Source organism: Mauremys mutica, chromosome 8 (genome assembly GCF_020497125.1).
Source record: "Mauremys mutica isolate MM-2020 ecotype Southern chromosome 8, ASM2049712v1, whole genome shotgun sequence".
Classification (NCBI taxonomy): Eukaryota; Metazoa; Chordata; order Testudines; family Geoemydidae; genus Mauremys; species Mauremys mutica.
Genome location: NC_059079.1, coordinates 18942256 through 18962742, shown reverse-complemented (window position 1 = coordinate 18962742; position 20487 = coordinate 18942256). Strand labels below are relative to the sequence as shown.

The 20487-nt window shown below is 42.0% G+C and overlaps 1 protein-coding gene across 3 annotated transcripts in view; it reads right to left on the bottom strand.

Annotated features, from left to right (window-relative positions):
- The window catches only part of SGIP1 (SH3GL interacting endocytic adaptor 1), a 150530-nt gene that overhangs the window by 76704 nt on the left and 53339 nt on the right, over positions 1 to 20487 (bottom strand). For 2 of the 3 annotated variants that reach the window (XM_045028904.1, XM_045028905.1), the window contains 4 exons: positions 16121 to 16184; positions 6891 to 6915; positions 2758 to 2835; positions 661 to 717 (listed from right to left, as the gene is read on the bottom strand). In XM_045028904.1, coding sequence (XP_044884839.1) covers positions 661 to 717; positions 2758 to 2835; positions 6891 to 6915; positions 16121 to 16184 — 224 coding nt within the window. The remainder of the gene's footprint in view (positions 1 to 660; positions 718 to 2757; positions 2836 to 6890; positions 6916 to 16120; positions 16185 to 20487) is intronic. The other variant, XM_045028906.1, reaches the window with a different exon arrangement.

The following is a 20487-nucleotide window of genomic DNA, read 5'->3' as shown; positions in this document are numbered from 1 at the left end:
ATGTAGTTCAACAGTAAGATTCACTCCATCACTTAAAGAGGCATACTCAGCATGAAAAAAAATGGGTTAGTCCCCTCATATCAATTTTTGTGGTTTTACAATTATAGTTTCCTATTTTCATTGCAGATTTTTCTCTCCCCCCTGTTGCTGCAGGATACATGAACAACAGGGGAAACTACCTATAGTTAAATCGACTGCACATGAAACACTGTCAACTTCACGTCAAACAAAAAAAACCTGGAGATAATATTGTTTTGATGAATCACTCCCAGTTCCAGTAATCTTAGGTGTAACTCATAACAATAGGCAAAAAATGTTCAGAGGGAAGTGTGCCTTGCAATGTGACAGTCACCCCCACTTGCTCTAGTAATAGTCGTTTCCACATAACGAAGTATGTGGAAATGAAAACTGAGTCTTTGCCTGAAATACGTAGTAACATTTGAACCAGGTTGGAGTTGTGAATACTCCAGGATGTGATCTTCATTCTGAAGTGGAGAGTGAAATGAAGATGCTGCATATGAAGCAAACACACTTGGACCAGTGAAAACAATGATGTCTACCAGAGTGAGATAATCCTGCAGCATATGAAGGTATATGAATTCCCCATCACATAGCACTGACATCTATTAAATGGGGGGAGGAGATCATCCAGATACTTACATATCTTTCCCAGTCAATCTCTGCATAAAATCCATTTGGAGCTCCATTACTTTTCTTCTGTAATACATTTAAGAACAAATTTACAATTTTTAAATTGAAAAGCTAAGAATCACACAATGTCTATCTGGAGCAAACTACTAAAATCTGTCACAGAATGGCCAGACTAGCAACCCTCTAAAGAAACTGGTCAGTACGGTTAGATGATCGTGATGTCCCTATATAACAAACAGGTATTTCATACAAATTTTAAGATAATGTAAAAGATTGATTTTTGGTAACAAATAGGGCGATTCAAAATCCACAGCCCAGCAAATAAATGATACTTTGCATTTCTGTAGAATCTTCCACATGTCTATTTCAGTGCACTTTATAAACAACCATTAATTGAAATCCATAACGCTCCTGTGAGGAAGGGAAGTAAAATTATTAAGTCACTGTGCTGTGCTGAGACACTAGTGCTAAAGGTTCATCACCACCAAGTATTGGACAGATATCCACAAAACCTTCACTTATTGAGTATACATAGCTTTCTTCGGATTGTAACAGCAGTAGTTGTGGGGGTACATATACATATGTGTACATGTAGAAAGCCTTGTCAAAAGTAATGTTTCATTTATATAATGAGCCTCCTTGCTTAGTCATCATCCACTGTTTTAGTCTTTTCTGGAAAAAAATCATGATATACCGACAGGTATTATTGGTTTCTGCAGAAAGTAACATTGCTTTCTTATAAGCAGTAAACTGTGTTCATTGCAGAAATGGTGCTAAATCGTACAGCAAAAGTGACTAATTTTCCACCTGAGGTGTGTGCTGATAGTCTAAAGAGGCTCAGATTGATCTAGGGTCAAACTCTGCTATTATTTACCACACACACCCCCACAAGCCCCACCCAGGGCAAAACCAAAAACTGATAGCTGGGCAGAGTTCTGTCCTTAACTTGAGATCTTGTACTCTCAATGTAAATTTTAATTGCAAAGTTATAAAACATTTACCCAAAGGAGTTTATAAAAAAAACCCAAAAAACCTAATGCACCTTTCCACAGAGTGGCGCAGATGAAGACCACTATAATGTTCAGACAGGAATTGCGCTGCATTTCTGATGTCCTTATGGTTAGGTTCATCTTAAAGCAAAGTCAACTGTCTCTTCGCCACATAATAAAAAATGCCAAAGAAGTCTCTACAATTAAAATGTACTGTACGTGCGGCAAACCAATCTCTTTTCAAATCAACAAGCTGTTTACCAGTCTGAGAGATGTCAAACTAAGCACACTTACGCTTGCTAAACATGTCAGGCCACACTTAAGGCACTAAATATGTTTAAACAATCCTCTAATTTAGAGACTTAATATAGGCCCAGTTTTCAAACTCGGGCAACTAAATTAGACAGCACCCAGAATGGAACTGGGTTAACAGTAGCACCAGGGCACTCACATACCCACATTTCAAGGCTCAATCCAACCTCCACTCAAATCAGTGGAGAGATTCCTATTGGTTGGAGTTGGATCAGGCCACAAAGCACCTAGGGGCTTGTCTACATGAACATTTAGTTTGCAACAAGCTGGTGTGTGATGCTACCCTGAACTAGCATCCTGCAAACCAGCTGTCTGTATGGACCCTGCTGATGCACATTAACAGTTCTTTTACGCTAACCCTCTTTGAAACAGGACTATTCAAAGTACATTAATGAACTATTAATGTGTCCAGAGGGTCCATGCCCATAGTTAGTCCATGGCAGGCCAGTGTGTGGTAGAGTCACACCCCAATTTGGTGCCAACTGTTCATGTAGACAAGCCCTAAGTTTTTCTGTTTTTATATCATGCTCATCACTGTAGTATCAAAGCACCTAAATGCAGAACTGAGTACCTTATTTTAGAGGCCTAGCAAAAACTGAGCTTTGAATGTGCTCCGCATAGTTGTTAATCTTTACATTTTTAGTAGTAAATTTGTATTTGCTATTAGCTAACATATCAGAATTCTCTCATTATATGGGAGTCTGAAAGGTATTTTTCCTAATTTGTTCAACAATTTTTAAAACATTTGTTTACTCACTGTTTTTATTACCCTTTGGAAGCTTTAAACTGAAATCTGTTTCCTTACCGAAATTTTTTTTCCTCCTTCACGTGCACACTCTGGTTTGTTATTGAAGGGTGGCTCATGAGGATGAGGGCTGGGAAGCTGGAATGGATTTTGGTTTTGTAGAAAAAGTGTTAAAGTATTGGGAGGGTTTTAAACACACAAAGAATGACATGGAGTTAGCAAACATACTATACAGTTTAAAAAAGAAGGTTGGCCAAATTTGGTTCCTTTAAATGTAAAGGAAACATTGGGACTCATACCAGGGCTCTATTCACCAGACAATAGGCTTGGTGGATATTGGGCTACAGAGGCTTTATGATATTTTGTATCTCAAGGACGCATCAGATCCTATTCCAGGTTCAGCAAGCACTTAAAGGGCCTGATCCCACAGGATTAGGCCCTAAATCTGTAAAATGGGCAGGAAGAACCAGGTAGCGTTTCAGAAGCTCTCACACTTTTTGTAATGTGTACTCCTTCTTAATAAACATCCCTTCTTGACTGTCTCATGGACACCTCCACTCTACTTGATCCACAGACCACCTTCCCTCCCATTCACAATCACCATATCACTCCTGTGGAAACTACAGCAGTTGTTTGCATGGAAAGGTAATATTCGGAAGGGATTTACTACATTTTGTCTATCTATTAATGCATGTTAGCAGCTGGAAATGGGGAAGGAGATGTCAGCACCATCTGACCACCAACTGTCCACCGACCACAACTCGAGAACTTCTGCTCTATAAAAAAAGATCAGCACATGTCAACAACTGATACAGTCAGAATGGTTGGGATTCTGTAGTTTGGGATTTCAAGACCATACCGTGAAGACAGCATACTGGCGGAGGTTACACCAAGGGTTAGATTCACAACAGGACTTATGAGAATAACTGCCACTTTAGGTGCCTAAGTTGCAGCATCAGGTCTCACTGGGATTCACAATACCCCCACTCAGTTTCTATCAAACCCTGCAGCCTCCTAAACTTGCACGGTGCTTAAGTTTTCACAGTAAATTTTTCCCTAGGTGTTAGGGTTGCCACGTGCCTGATTTTCGACTGGAACACTCAGTCAAAAAGAGACCGGGCCATTAAAAGTCTGGTTGGTGGGGCAGGCAGGCTCCCCACCTGGATCCGCACAACTCCCGGGAAGTGGCAATATGTCCCTTCTGCTCAGGGGGTGGCCATGGGGGCTCTGCATGCTGCCCCTGCCCCAAGCGCCAGCTCCGCAGCTCCCATTGGCCAGGAACTGCACAGCCCCTGTGGCTGCCTCTCCCCCTAGGAGCTGAAGGGACATGTCGACCGCTTCCTAGGAGCCGCCTGAGGTAAATGCCACCTGGAGCCCACACCACTCCCTCCTCCTACACCCTAACCCTGCCCCAGCCCTGAGCTCCGTCCCACACTCCAAACCCCTCATCCCCAGCCCCACCCCAGAGCCTGCACCCAGCCACAGCCCTCACCCGCCACACACACTCCAAACCCCTCTGCCCCAGTCCGGAGCTCCCTTCTACACCCCAAACCCCTCACCCTGGAGCCCGCACCTGCAGTTGGAGCCCGCACCCCCAACCCCCTGTCCCAGCCCAGTGAAAACGAGCAAGTGAGCAAGGGTGGGGGAGAGTGAGTGACGGAGGGAGGGGGGATGGAGTGAATGGGGGAGGGCTGAGAGGAAGGGGCGGAGCCTCAGGGTAGGGGTGGGGTTTTCTCAGTTAGAAAGTTGGCAGCCCTACTAGGTGCCTATGTTTCTGCCTCTGCACATGTACTCTCAATGTGATGCACAAACTAGGGGAAGATAGGTGTTCCTTTGCCTAACTAACTCACTTGCAGGACCCAATCCACTAGGAGTGTTCAGAGGCTGCTTATCAGAGAGCTCATGAAAAATGGCTGGGGGCAGGGAAAGTGGGAGAAGAAGGCCCTCGCTCATAACTTTTAGCTCAATCATTAGCTTACAAACCTGCAGAGGCTGATTAGGGGTTTGTGGGGCCCTGGGCCAGAGCAAGTGGGGGGGCCCTCCTCAGCCCTTTTGCCTGCAATCCCCCCGGGTCCCTCCCCAGCACTCCTGCCGGGGAAATGGGGTCAGGATGTGGAGGTTTGCCCTGCCTCACCCTCAGCCCGACACTCCTGCTAGGGAGCGAGTGCCTGTAATACCAGATCTAACGACAACATTTGCTACTTCTGCTACTCTTTAGCATCAACAACAAAAAAGCCACGATGTGGTCTGACAAGCTACCCATAACTTTGGCACCCGATCCTGCTACCACTGAAATCAATAGTAGTTTTGCCATTGGTTTCAGAAGGTGTTTTAATCTATTGTCAGGAGTGGTCAACCTGAGCCTGAGAAGGAGCCAGAATTTACCAATGTACATTGCCAAAGAGCCACAGTAATACGTCAGCAGCCTCCCATCAGCTCCCCCCTGCTCCCAAGCACCTCCCACCCACTGACAGCCCCGCCCATCAGCATCTCCCCAGCCCTCCCCGCACCTCCCGATCAGCTGTTTTGTGGTGTGCAGGAGGCTCGGAGGGGGTAGGGGAGGAGCAAGGGCATAGCAGGCTCAGGGGAAGGGGTGGAATGAGGGCAGAGCCAGGGGTTGAGCAGTGAGCTGGTGCCTATACAAGGAGCCGCATATTAACTTCTGAAGAGCCTCATGTGGCTCCGGAGCCACAGGTTGGCCACCCCTGTATTAAGTTAACTCTTCATTCTTAGACTCCCTATATAGGGGGCATCCACCTTACACTTTTTTCTTGCTTCAAGAAGCGCAGTGTGGTTATGTCTGTCTACGTGACACAAAGATGAACAGAATTCCCCCACATATCACTATCTCTGGGTAAGTATGTCACATTTACAGGAGACCTCAGAAACTGCAGAGGGAGAAAAGGAAAGTTGCACTGCATTTGAAACATGAGGAGCACTGCACACAGAGAAGAGATAAGGCAAATCCCTGACTGCAGCTGACATAGAAAAGAGAGACGAAACAGTCTGAGAGCAGCAGAGCAGGAGGAAGAGTCCAAGGGCAGAAAGAAAAGTAAAGGAAAAGGAGCAGAAGAGGAGAAACAGAGGCTGAAGACTATGGAAGACAGATTTGTACATTCCACAGTTTCATGTAATCTGGAAAGCTTCATTTTTTCCCCTTTCTTTCTGATGAATAGAGCCTTGATTGAAGTGTTACTCAAAGTTTAGTATTCTGGACTTCATTTCTTGACATTTCTTAACAATTAATGACAAAGGGCTCTATGAGTGCAGTGTTATCACGAAGCTAAGGATCTTGGGTCAGATGCCAAAGACTCTTAAAGCGGTAATTAGGCCATCCAATTTTTGTGTGATTTTACGGGAGACACATATGGATATTTTTAATGACTGGTTTAGTTTCCACTCCAGAGCTCGGAATATGATGCAGAGCAACTAGTTTCCCAGCTGCACCAGTTTTCCTTCTGAATGTGTTCCTAATTTTTATTTTAGGCATGAGCTTTTTAAATCTGAGTACAAAATCTCTTTTAAAAAAAACAAAAACAACAACAAAAAAAAACCTTACAGTAAAATTGATGTCTGAACCCAACATACTTCTTTGCAAACTGGAAATTTAGGAATCAAGACCCCTCTAAAGTCCAGTTTTAGTAGGGACATTCATTCCTAAAACCATAAGTTAAAGCAGCCATAATTTTAAAGTAACGACTCTCCTATTTTCAATTTAATATAGCAAATAAAAATTGCACAGAAAATAGTCAAATTTGTCACATTTCTCTTAATAAACTTTCAGATTATTAATCCATTGTGCAGAAAATGCTGTATAACATTTTTCCATAAAAAGTAAAACATTCATAATAAAAAAGCAGCTTTCAAATGCTTGATTTTATTTAACATTACCTTTGAGCTATTTTTATACAGGATTTATAAAGTGGCTGTATGTACAGCACAGATGATTTTGGCACTGCATCCATATTGGCTGCTTATTTTTTGACAAATAAACAATCTTCCCAGACTGAATTCCTCTGATTTAAACAAACAGCTATCTCATAAAGAGAATTTTTAATGTATTTACTACATTAAATGGAAATAGAGAGAAAGTGTATGACTTCCTTATGCTGATTTGCAGAGGACAATGCTTTTAGACAGACACAGACTGAATGCCATTAAGAATAATTTTATAAGAAGAGTTCAGTACTTACAATTCCATCCCTGTCTGGTGATCCTCTGCAACAAAGAGAAAATACATATTAGTCAAAAAACAGTCTAATGCTGCCTTTGCTGTTTAACCTTTGGGAACAATTTTCTCAGCTAATTCATATGAGCTGTGGGTTTTATGGTCAGCTGCTGTCACCCACCTTCCAATTGATAAGAACCACAGGACTGCTGTGGTAACAACATTTTCGTAGGGTCTTAATATCTCTTTCATGGGATTTGTACACCGTACCCTTCTTATGGAGAAATGTTTTCAGTGTTCGTTCTTTACATTCACATTCTGATATTCCTTTCTCCCAAACCTTACTAGAGACGTGTTGTGTGTTCTTTTAGAAGACACAGTAGAAATAGATATACATTGACAATTTAGGGCCCAAGCCGGCAAATACTTTCTACTGAACATAGTCCTTTCTTTTGCGAGTAGTAACTGCACTGAAGTCAGCAGGACTAGTTATCATATTAAGGACTGTGCTTAGTAGCATTTGCAGAACTGGGCCTTAAGCTACAGCAAACATGGAACAGCTACAGATATGGCAGTCATGTTTATTTAGCATTATATAAATATGATCAAGTGTTGAGTGAAAAGATAAAAGTAATTATTAAATCCAGCCCCCCGCTCTTCCCTCTCCCACACACCCCACATCCTTCAGTCTCATCTAGTGCTATAGATGTTCCAAAGACTCATGGTCAAGACTTATGACATTGTAGAAAATCTACAGGCAGCTACTGCCAAATCAAGTATAATTAAAACACACCAATGTCCTTCATTGAACCACTCGATAATTATTGTGTATTTGCCTTTTCTTATTCTCTGATTTAATATTTAAATCTTACTCATTACACAAGGTTCCCAAAATATTCTTCTAAAGCAGCAGATGTAATATAAGATTCCATATTCCACATGTGTTCCTTAAGCTTAGTGATTTTGGTTTTGGAGAGGGAATATTTAGACTCCCTAGAACCGCATGCTTGAATCCCGGTAGAGATGGCTCAATTCTTCCTCCTTCAGAGGTATTAGTGGACTGCATATTGTGTGCTTGTGCCCAGGTTACTAAACAATCCAGATCTGTCTGTATCGGTGACCTGTCCTCTTCGTTATTTACCATTCCAACTTCTGTGTCAACTGCAAACTTTATCAGTCATGATTTTAGATTTTCTTCCAGGTCATTGATAAAAATGTTAAATAATGTAAGGCCAAGAATGAATCTCTGCAGGACTTCACTAGAAACACACACATTTGATGATGAGTACCCGCTTACAATTAAAACAAATGTGACTTTCAAATTAGCTCAGGATGATGAACACTGTGCACATCAATATCAGACAAGTAGCTTATTTTATCAACTAAGGCCACGTTTACACTTACCGGGATGGTCGACGCGGCGAGTTCGACTGCTCGGAGTTCGAACTATCGCGTCTGATCTAGACGCGATAGTTCGAACCCCGGAAGCGCTAGTTCGAACTCCGGTACTCCACCGCGGCAGGAGGAGTTGCCGGAGTCGACCTTCGAGCCGCGGAGTTCGCTTCCACGGCGTCTGGACGGGTAAGTAAGTCGAACTAGGGTAGTTCGAATTCAGCTACGTTATTCACGTAGCTGAATTCGCGTACCCTAGTTCGACCCCCGAGCTTAGTGTAGACCAGGGCTAAGTTAGTAACTTTAGAGATTTTTCCTGGTCTCAGAATTCCCTCTAATTCCATTTCCCTTCACTCACTCAAGCAAATGTTCCCATCTCCTTAGGCTTTTCATATGCTCTCTTGATCTGTGCTGGTTTCCAAAGATCGCTGACCTGATGGCCTCAAAGGCACCCCATTGGATTCCTGGCTCTGAGACCATTTGAATCCAGATGTGTTCTCCGCTTTAGCTTAAAACTCTTGAATGTGGAGGCTTTGCAAATTCCTCTGCATTACATCTGTGCTATTTCAGAATTCCTGTTCTCCAGGAATTAACTTGTCCAATTAATATTGATTCTAGACTTCTATGTAAGCTCATTGTGCATCAGTACCGTTGTTGGATGCTGACACAGATATGGCAATTTCCTGCAGTATCCCTGAAAACCCTTATTGTATAAAACAAAATTTAATTGTGGGTCAGGATTGTATGTAACCTCTTGGAGGGGGGGAGGAAGGAGGGAATTGATGAGACCAATGAAAAAACTGGGAGTTCAAAACACTATACTGAAAAAGGGCCAGACAAGTATGGACTTTTGGGACAATAAGTGTTAAGTGGATTTCCTGGGGAATCCCTGGGAGAGGTTAATGAAAGTTACCTAACTATGAGTTATGCAAAAACCCAGCCTGTTGAAGCTATGCTCTGAGGAGAGGCTTTTTGTTTGCTGGTAACCTGATAAGTCTAATCTATATAAAGAAATGGCTGCTCTTCCCAGCCTTTGTTCTGGTTCTGGATCTAAGACATGATATGAACTTGTAATTATGAGGAAAAAATCCAATGGTGGTTTTTGAAGGACTGAAAACTAGAAGAGGTTGGGGTGACCTCTGCTAAATTTTTTAGCAGGCACGTAGCTTCTTTTATTGTTTTAATGTATTTTCTCTGTAATGTTTTTACCTTAAAAGTAAATGTGCTTGCTTAGAAGGAACTGTGTGGTAACTTACAACTGCAGGCAATAGACCAGTCTAGCCTTCAGAGAAAGAAAGCACAGGCACCGTTCTGTGTAGCCTTAAAACAACTGGCGAGGAGGGAGTGAGGCCTGGGTCTGCCCCCAAGAGAGGTGATGGCTGGGAGCTGGAAATCTGTAAGTAGGTGCCATTTAGGGACCATGTAGGGAAAAAATACAAATGCAGTTATCCTGAAACTGTGTCAGCTGCATCATGTCTGATTGCCGACATACCCATATGTCTTCTTGGGATGTGGCTATGGTAAGAGAATCAGTGCTGTTGCTGCAAATTCTGCCAATGGACAATTCCTGTATGTTCTTCCAAATGACATCTCTTCTTGCCTAATGTAGCCAATTATTTTAGTTTATTTATTTATTTATTGTGTGATGTTATGATTAATGTTATATTACATATATTTATTGTATGTTAATTAGAGTTCATTGAAGGATTATAAAAGTATAAGATTGATCAGTATTTAGAGGAACCAAGGATTAGACATGAGTAAGACAAGCTGAAATGCAAAAACCTGTAGGTTGAGGCCTGCAAGAATTTAGCTTAGATATTTTAGGCCTTGGAGACAAGAAATGATGACATAAGTGACCGGGAAATAACCCAATGCTCTAGGATTATGGGAAAAGAGGTACCAACTGGTAAGATTACAAACAATTACCAGTGGCGGCTCGATGTTTTTTGCTGCCCTAAGCACGGCAGTCAGGCGGCTTTCGGCCGCGTGCCTACGGGAGGTCCACTGGTGCTGCACCTTCGGTGTACCCGCCGCCGAATTGCCGCCAAAGCCGTGGGACTGGTGGACCTCCCGCAGGCGCGCTGCCGAAAGCCGCCTGCCTGCCGCCCTACGAATGATCAGCAGGCCGTCCCAGGCATGCACTTGCTGCACTGGTGCCTGGAGCCGCCCCTGACAATTACCCAGAAGATTAATATTAGATCATAAAATACTGTCTGTCTCTGACATGTGTCTTAAACTACAGAATACAGGTTGTGCGTCAATGCTAATGAGAATAAAGGGAACTTACACAGTCTATAGAAAACTGGGGTCCCTTACGTTTCGAGGGGACACAAACCAATAAGAGGGTTGGCACTTTCATGGACATGCACAGAATGCAGGTATACACCAAATCACATTATAAAAAGGGGATGCCCAGAACAGGAAAATTGAGCTCCCTCTGAGAGACTCCAGCAGGAACCATCCCTCTACTGATGATCAAGCCATGAGAGACCCATCAGACCCTAACACTGTTGTTAAGGATGTGTGTATAACTATATTTGTTACTTGTGCATAGGTCTGTATAGAATGTCTATATGCTTGGATGATCATAACTTTAATAAAACTTGTAAAACTGTCTAGACCTTGTCCTTGTGAATGTATGTGTGGTCACTACTTTGGGTCTTTATGTGTTCCTAGACAGACTAACTCTGAAGCAAGTAGCAGAGGTGACTTTCACTCTGTTAAGCTTGAAACTGTAGCCGCCAGAGCCAAACCCACTACCACACATTACAAAATTCACTTTAAATAAAATAATAGGCTACACTAACAGCAATGTCAATACAGCAAATAGATTCCTGTATCCTTTCTGTCCTCAGCTTAAAATATTGCAATCAGTTCAGTTTCCTCTCCTCTCCACACCTGTACTTTATTGAGTTTGTCCCTTTTTATGGCTTCATTCCCTTTTTGAAACTTTGGAGTTGATTGACATCTCCACTTTCCTCCTTATTTGAGCATATGCAGCCAAGGTCAAGCCACCTGCTCTTGGTCCCCGGTGCACTGTTACCTGTGCTCTTGCAGACTGAGCTAATTATCCCTTTGCAATCCACAGTTAAGTTTAAGAAATGTTAACAAGATTCTTTTATAATAAATCTAGCTATAAATATATATTTAATTCCATTAATCCTTGATTATAATTACAGAAAAAACTAGCATGATAAAGCAAATTGGATTACTAAAGCACTGCTGAACTTAGTTAATACTAAAGTTGCCTATTTTGAGTTGTCATCTTCACCCAAGTTTTCACTGACGTTCCTTGCACAAGCCCATTGGTGATATGTTTTCAAAGCAGTTACAGACATAATTAGAATCTTCAGAGCCTCTTCAGCTGGAGAAACTCAACTGTTAGTTAATGTCTATAAGGAATACTTGATCTCACTACTACCCCTCTCATTGTTGTAATTTTTTACTCAAGAGCTCAGACACTATGGTGAAGGGCACCAATGTCAGACCCTAGCTAGCTAGACTGATTTTGGGCCTTCAGATATGATTGTCCGTAATAGTAAGTATATGACTAAGTACGGGAGGCCTGTTACTGACTCTATAGAGAGCCCTTCTCCTTGCCCTAAATTTTCTGTCAAAAGGGTTATGTTTTTTCTATAACAGCTGCCAAGAAGTAGAGAATGTACCCTAGTGTCTAGAACTGCATCAGTGTGATGGGGTGGACCAGGCCTAAAAGCCCCCTGCTGGAGGCCTCAGGGTTCTGCCACACCCATCCCAGGAAAGGAGCAGTGGAGAGGCTAGAGTGGCTGCAGAAGAAGCAGCCAATCAGGGCCCAGGAGAAGAATGGACAGCTGAGTCTGCTGGCAGGGACTGGGGGACCAAGACCTAGCTGGCTGCTAGGGACTGAGTAAGGACTGAGGCTGGGGAGGGCTATAGAAAGATAGTGTCTCCGGGGAGGAACCCTGGGGATACTGCCCCATATCAGGACTGGACTATTTAAAGACTAAAGCCCAAGGAAGGCTAGATGGAGAAATCTCCAGAGGGGTACTGAGATAGGCCCCTGTGGACTATATACACCGCAGAAGGAGTTTGTGCTGGCTAACGTCCAGACAGTGTGACTCGGCCGGAGGGCTGAGTCACTGAAAACCCACCTGAGAACCTCTGAAAGGGGTCTCCAGACCAAAAGAACGCAGACACGCCCAATCAGAAGGGGGCACTCGCGAGAGGTGGGTGCCAGCCCCATTACAATGAGACTGACAAATAAGTGCGTCTTCCACTCCCATGCTATGCTGTCTCTGCACTGTGAGCCAAAAAGTACTCATTACACTTACAACAAGCATGGTTTAAAAAAAATGCCAATAACTGCCACAATGGCAGTAGGACATTCCTATGGCTCCATGCATGGGAGTCAGCCAACCCATGGAAAGGAAAGGAAAGGCAGAGCGTGAGAACACTTGTAATATCTCATTTTGGGGTGGATTTTATAGAGGGCAGGGCCTCATGCATGCGTAATGAAATAGAGGCTAGACTGGTAGACAAACTCAAAGGAAGGGAGGAAGAGGAGAGTAGTGAATGACAAAAGATGTAGTCCCACATTTTCTAGTGGTTGGAGGCTGAGGAAGCAGATATTTGTGGTTCTGCAGCTACAAGCTAATAAGTATTCTCCTTTTGCTCAAGTATTAGCACTACCAGGTTTTACAATGGACACATTAGCATAATTACTGCTTATGGTTGCCATTGTTTCCATCCTACTAACTTCTATGCTATGGCACCCTCATCCTCCTCCCCACCCCACAAAAGAAAAAAAAATCACCCCACCCACCCCATCAAAACAGGAAGATAAGCCACCTCCGTAGCTTGCTAATTAAGTGTTTTCCCTAATATAGTCTCTCCTACCAGCTCATTATCAAAAACAGCCTCTTCAGGATTCATTATCTTAACTCTTTCATCAGCGTTCCTACAGCCTCTATAAAAACACATCATTTGAAATTAATTGCTCGAATTATGTTGTGCAACTGGTTAGATACAATGTAGTAACTAGATGTTGGTTTCATTGATTTTCTTTAAGCAAAAAATATTTATAGTCTTTGTTTCCTGTATCTTTATGATAAATTATAAATGAAACTACATATGACCTATGTGGGTGTCTTTGTAGTTGGGCTGGCTGACAAATAGGCATTTAAGTATGCATCTCATGTTCTCTTACTAAATCACTCCACATTTGGTTTGGTTTTTTAGGTTCTCTGTGTTTTTAAACCACCCTTCTACCATTTTTCATATGATTTTCTTATTTCTGACTCCAATCCACTTTTTATTCACTGCCTTTTCCTTTCATTTCTGTTCTACCCATCCCAGCCCACCTCTACCATCTCATGGCTACTTGCTTTTTTCCCAGTTCTTTAGTTTTATCTGTCTGTTCCCTTCCCCTTCTCACTATTGTCATCTACCTCCCCATCTCTTTGCCTTCATCCCATCTCTTCTCAACTTGCCTCATCTTTGGGGTGACCAGACAGCAAGTGTAAAAAATCAGGACAGGGGGTGGTGGGTAATAGGAGCCTATATAAGAAAAAGCCCCCCAAAATCGAAACTGTCCCTATAAAAATCGGGACATCTGGTCACCCTACTCACCTGCCTCATAGCTGTTATTTGAGACAGCTCAGGGGCTCACATGCTGTTCCCTAGTCAATTTCAATGAGTTTAAGTAGTTGTTTGAGTCTGTGGTATCTGTTGCTAAGCAACCCATTCACAAGCAAAGGTTGCAATATAACAGTTACCACCATTTTGCTGATGCAATGGCCCAATTTTCTTTTATTTATTTATTACAGGCCTTTTCGCTCTGCTTGAAGCACAAATTTCCAGGGATTAACGGCTTGCACAGGTATTTTCAGGTTACTGATGAAGATGTACGGGAACTTCACCTCCTCTTTTTGAAGGCAGAAGAGGCCATTGCCTGTGGCATTAAAATGTAATTGGAAACAACATATTTATTATTCTCCACTTTGCCTATGGCAGCAAAATCCTACAACTAGCCTCATTTCGATGTGCATCTCAGTGACACAGCAACATCAAGCAGAAGTGGAGAACTGGCAAAAGCAGAAGCAGCACAGAGCCCTCTAACTACCTATAGAAATTTTGTTGCAAACAAGGGGCTAGATTCTGTCAGCTGTTTTCTGGAAAGACTGTTCAAAGGGCTACACCAGGACGCTAATTATCCATAACCTCCTTTTCATCAAAGGGAAGGGAAGCTGGTCAGCATCACCTAAAGATACAATAGTGACTAAAAAGGGGACGTAGTCAGGGTAGCTGGGGATGCATTGAATCAGTGCATCTGCTGGGCAGATTTCAGCAACAGGGTTCCTATGGCACCTCAACTGCAGATTAAAATGGTCCTCACTAGGTGGAAGTCAGAGGGAGGATGTTGTAATCAAAAGCACAATCTGTCCAGGAAATGCTGGATATGTTCACAGAGCTCCAGTGATGGTCACATCGGTATTAGGCAATTTAGCAACCACATGATTGTGGTATTAGTGTTGCCACCCATCCAGGTTTTCCCAGGATCATCCCTTTTTTGAGGTGACTGTCCTGGGAAGTCTGCAAGGATGTTCAGTACACATGGCCAGCTGTCCAATTTTATGGGCTCAGGAATATCCCAGATGTTCCTTATTTTTTGTACCTCAGAGGTAGCAACCTTATGTGGCACATTTTATCTGGGCAAAAAGATATGGATTTCTCCATTGTCAAAAGCTAAGCACATCTGAGAAGCCATAATTCCCTACCCTCACCCACCCACACTTTCTTCCATAGGTGTATCACTCCTCCAGAGGTTGCTTTATGCTCAATTGTACAGCAGGTGACATTTTCTGTAGTCTTCTTCTGTTCCTCTTTCATTTATGATTCTACTTGAACAACGTATGTTTTCAATTATAACTTTTCCAAAATACACTTATTATAATGGTATATCCCTTACCAAAGAACCCTACAGCATGTTGCAGCATTAGGACAAAATCATATACTTGAAAAGGAGTACACTAAAATAAATGCCACTTCCCCTAAGTGACTTCAGAAATTGAATGTTTCCATGAAAACAGTACTTAGAACAAGCCAGCTTAACAGCAAGAACCCTTAAGAACTGGTAATCCTATTATGCATGATCATCATCTACTCCCAGCAATGAAACATCACCTTGATTCTCTCCCTGAGAGATAACTACTTCTGAAAGCACATAAACACAAAGCCAGTTGAGTGTTTTACTACTCCAAGGACTGGCCTTGACCTGTTAAAAGAGCATATTTAAATGGATGGTGCATCTAAAGACGATTCTCAGCAGACCACATGCAAGTTGGTAGTTTAGACAGAGACACTCACCACAGTAATATTCCTCTAATTTGCACACCATCACTGTCACTATTTGGAAATGTGCATGAAACTAAATTGTCCCTACAACATTAGATGGAAACAAGCATCATGTTCATTTGGCTACTAGATTAATATGAACGTAGGACACAGGATTAGAATGGATCTCCTGGTTCCTTGAGTCTCTTGCTACTGCAGGCAATCCTGCCACATAATCCTTGTTCATAAATTTGTCCAGGTCCACCTTCAAGTAAGTTGCTTTACCCCACTATTCCTAGTGAAAGGCCGTTCTGGAACCTCAAACCTTCTTCTGGATTTCCAGCCTAAATTTATTCATGGCCAGATTATACCCATTTGTTCTTGTGCCAACTAAAGGACAATTTTAAAATGTATTGTTGAATATCGCACTGCCACTTTTGAATAGTAATGTATACAACATATGTCAAGTGTATATAGCACTTCTACAGTGTCCTGGTATAAACATTTTAGTCATTCACAAATACATTAAGTTGTATTGCACAGACTTACGTGGAATCAGTGTCCTTTTCCTTCTTCCGTATTCCAAAGGCCTTCCTTGTACGCTTTTTCAATCCTGTGAACAAAATGAAGATGACTCAGAGGGAGATATTACTATCATCCTAAAATAAGTAATGCTAAAATAAAGATATTACTTTATTTTACTATCCTAAAATAAGTAATGCTAAAATCACATGCTCCATTAGCAGTTGTAATTAAAAATAGATAGGGCTTTATAGCTAATACATAATCTCATACCTTTTACCAGTTCATCTAAAAATATCTATTACTTTATTCCATATTTATTGAACATCACATGTCACTCAGTAATTATGGTCAATAGTTTTAATCATATTAATTTTTTGTATTAAGACAGACAATTTCATTAAAAAAATGCAGTGCACCAAGGCAGATTATTAGACCACTGAACTACATTTTAAGGAGTAAAATGCTCAAACTAGCTTACAAACTAGCTTGTATCAAAAGTTCAGAAGAGCACACAATACTTCTACCAACATCATGCTCTTCATATATCCGTAGTAACATTGTGTGTGTGTGTGTGTAGAGGTGGGTCTGCCTCAAAATATATATATAATTCTGTATGGTCAGTGCTTAATCTGTACTGATAGAGATGCCGGGGCTCAAGGAATTTTTTTTACATTCATAACTGATGCAGGAAGCCCAGAGGTGCCAGGACTATGAACTGCCAAGCCTAGAGGTGTCGGGGCTCAGCCCTGGCACAAATTAAGCACAGTAGATACTTGTATTATAAGTATTATAGAATGTAAATTAGTCATCAAAGAAAACAACCAAAAAAACCAAGTTTGTGAATCCAACCTGCCACATTGTATGAAGGATACTTTAGGTAGGGAATAATTTCGACCCTCTTGTACTCAGACTTCTGTTGCTACAATGATACCCTTCATTCCACCCCTAGACACAAAGTGCTCCTTCACCTTGCTCCTTGAATATTCCCTGATGGGATATCTACAAAGCAGTGCCTGTGCAATCTGCTCAGCTTGCTGGGAAAAGGGTGCTGTAACAGCAACTGCTACCAGAGGATTGAGGGGTGAAGCAGAGAAAGCAGTTACAAGTGCTTGTTTGGAGCACTGAAATCCTAGTCAAACCTGTTGCAGAGAAACTTACACCTCACGTGGTCCCTTCCTATCTAACTAAACACCTTTCTCATGTATTCAAGCATCCGCATGCCAGGCTCCCTTCTGGAATCTAGATTACGGCACACATCTTAGTCTCTGTCATTCAAAACAAGAGCCATTCAGTATTTCTGCTCTGAGGGTAATCTTTGCCATTCGTTTGCTTTAAGATAATCTTTCCAAAATATAAACAGCCCATTCCAAGTACCAAAAATAATAGCAGCTGTGAAGCGTGATCATAGATACACTAATGACTTCAGGATTTGGCTAAGTGTACTTAGTACTAATTCTCATTTACTTCAATGAATTCTGAGTCAGGATAGAGCAAAAGCAGTTTTAGGGTTTCCAGATCTGATCCATAGATAAGGAGGGCTATAGAAGGCTATTTAGATCTCCCAGTCTGAATTCTGCTCCCTACATTATTTATATTATGTCATATCTCAAACTACTTTTCAGATCTAACAAAATCTCTCCTATTTTCGATGGGCCAAACACAAGGTCCTCATTCAGTCCTTACACACAATCTCAAAACTTCAAACAAGAGTTTTGAAGGACTGCAAGATTTTGACCACTGCTGTCAGCAGGTTAAGCTGGTATTTTTCAACCCACTGTCTTACAAATGTGGCCATCTGGCTCTCAGGCACATTACTCAAAATTCATTTGCTAAAATGTGAGATTTATAGCTTGACTGTGCAAGTTGAGGCCTTTTGTCTTTCAATCCTCTATTGCGAAGTCAGTAAGTAATATGTGATATAGCCTCCCTATTTAATATGATTTATGTGTATATGAAACTGGTGTTTAAGAACATGCAAAAAAATACTCATCCATTCTGAGATGGGAATAATGGCAAGGTTAGCATCAGAATTGTTCAGCTGTCTTACAGATCATATATTCTAGGAGAGATTTTCCTTTAGCTCATGTGGTTGGTGGCCTGTATATTTAAAGTTCTGACTAGCCATGATATGCAGCAGTTACAACTATGAAGTTCTTTGTGGCATAGGCACCAACTCTTGGGTGCTCCAGGGCTGGAGCACCCACAGAAAAAAAAACTAGTGGGTGCTAAGCATCCACCAGCCACATCTGTTTGACAGCACCCCCATCAGCTGTTTGGTGGCTGGGGGAGGGACTTGGGGAGGGGGAAAGCAGCAAGTGGGCAGGGGCAGAGCAGGACAGAAAGAGGCAGAGCAAGGGCGGGGCCTCAGGGTGGAGCATCCCCCGAGGAAAAGAAAAACTCAGCGCCTATGCTTGGTGGCCATGGATTTGTTAAACTAGTGGTTCTTATACTGGAACATCTGGTGATATATGGAGCACTTGATCATGCATGGCACCTCCAGTCATGCTGGTGGGATGGTGGCTCAGAGTACAAACTCCTGTAAAAACAGCTGTAAACAAAGGAGAGTAGTTGGCACTAAATGACATACCAGATCATGCAATATTGGATTAGAAGGTGCAACCTTGGATTAGAAGGTGCAAATTCCACCAGCATGACTGGAGGTGCCATCCATGATCAACAGTCCCAGAGATACAGGAGCCAGGAGTCACCAGAGTCCACCAACAAAAGGAGCAGCAGGAGAGAGAAAAAACAGGCAGCATGAAAAGGGAACCAGTGATTATGGAATAGGGAAGCATGTGCAGGTAAAGGGAAAAGAATGGATGGGAAGAGATGAAAAGATCAAAACGGGCGATAGTCCAAATTATTGTTTTAAAGAAGATGAAACACACTGAATTAAAGAGTTAGGATACCTAAATACCTACCGTCTGTTACTTTTACTGAAAAGTCACTGTAGTTGCATTAGCAAACAGGCCATTGATGGGGTGAAAGGTGGTCAGCAGAGACCACATCTAAAAAGATGGTTATCTGAAACGCCTCTTCTATAGTTTTATGGGACAGATTTTCAAAAGTACTAACACCCCGCAGTTCCCATGACAACACTTCTGGATAGATTTTCAGAAGATCTCAGCACTCAATGTACTGTGCTCTTTTGAATCTAGCTGCAGGTTGCTAATATGTGAATTAAATTAGTCTCCTTGAGTGCTAATACTAACACATGTGATGTGTGTGACTGAACATACCCAATGTGTATCAGAAGTCTCCAGGAGCCTGGGAAGACTAAAATGAATACTTATACAATTAAAAAGTTTTATATTCTATTTTATATCAAGAAACTTGGCCTGTCAGTATAGTGTTAATGGTGATGGGGATTAGAACACAAAGCCTAAAAGAAAGTATGATGAGGAGCACAGGGAATTAACCATCGTGAATGGAGCAAGCTTTTGGGACCTGCAAAACCTGTATTTGTGGGCAGAGGGCCACCCTCAAGATAGAGAGCATCACCAAGTATGTGGGATGTCTCAGCACACTGATGAGTTGCTTCATTACCTTAGGATCATAATACATGGTACCAACTCCAGAGAAGAAAGGGAGTAAAGAAACTGAGGGACAGCCTCACCTCCCCAAAAAATAACTTCACTGGAGGCCTGAAACATCCTAAAGCCAGACTCAATCCTGAACAAAGAATTTCAAGCCTGTTTCACAAGATAAACTTTAGTTTGGAAGTTTAAATGCAGAAATAAAGCACCTCAGTGGCTGCTTTAATACATCAGTCAGGAATTACAAAACAGTTAATCCATGCAAATACTGACCTCTTCAGCATTACAGGGGTAATCTTCATGGAAGGATGTACTGTTTATGAATATTTTCTCTAAGATCATCAGGCTAAAACTGATGTTTCTTCCACATCACTCATGTTTGACTCACCTTTAAAGGTATCACACATGTATGGAGTCCCAGTTCCAATTCCAAGATATTAATGATATACAGTGATGTCCCACCCTTAGCCAAATTTGTATTTGGCACTAAAAAAAACCCTAGAGCAACTAGTAGTGCTTAGTCAACTTTTGCACTGATACTTCTCTTTTATGGGACATTAAGTTCGCTTTACCCCTGTTTAGTATTTAAAGATACAGTCTATGCCCTTTGCCCAGTAGCATTATGCAGAGTGGTATCAGACATCACAGAAGCAGCAAGGGCAGAAGACTAACTTTAACTGGTCTGAAACACCCAGTCACAGATCAAGGCAATAACTGACAACTCTGCTGATGTGGATTATTTTTGTTGTTAGGAGAAAGGGGATAATGTGCCTGGTGATAGCACAAGCAACGTTCTACAAAATGGCAGCTGTGATATCACAGCCTTGGAGTATTTTCCTGTGAATTTCTTACTCT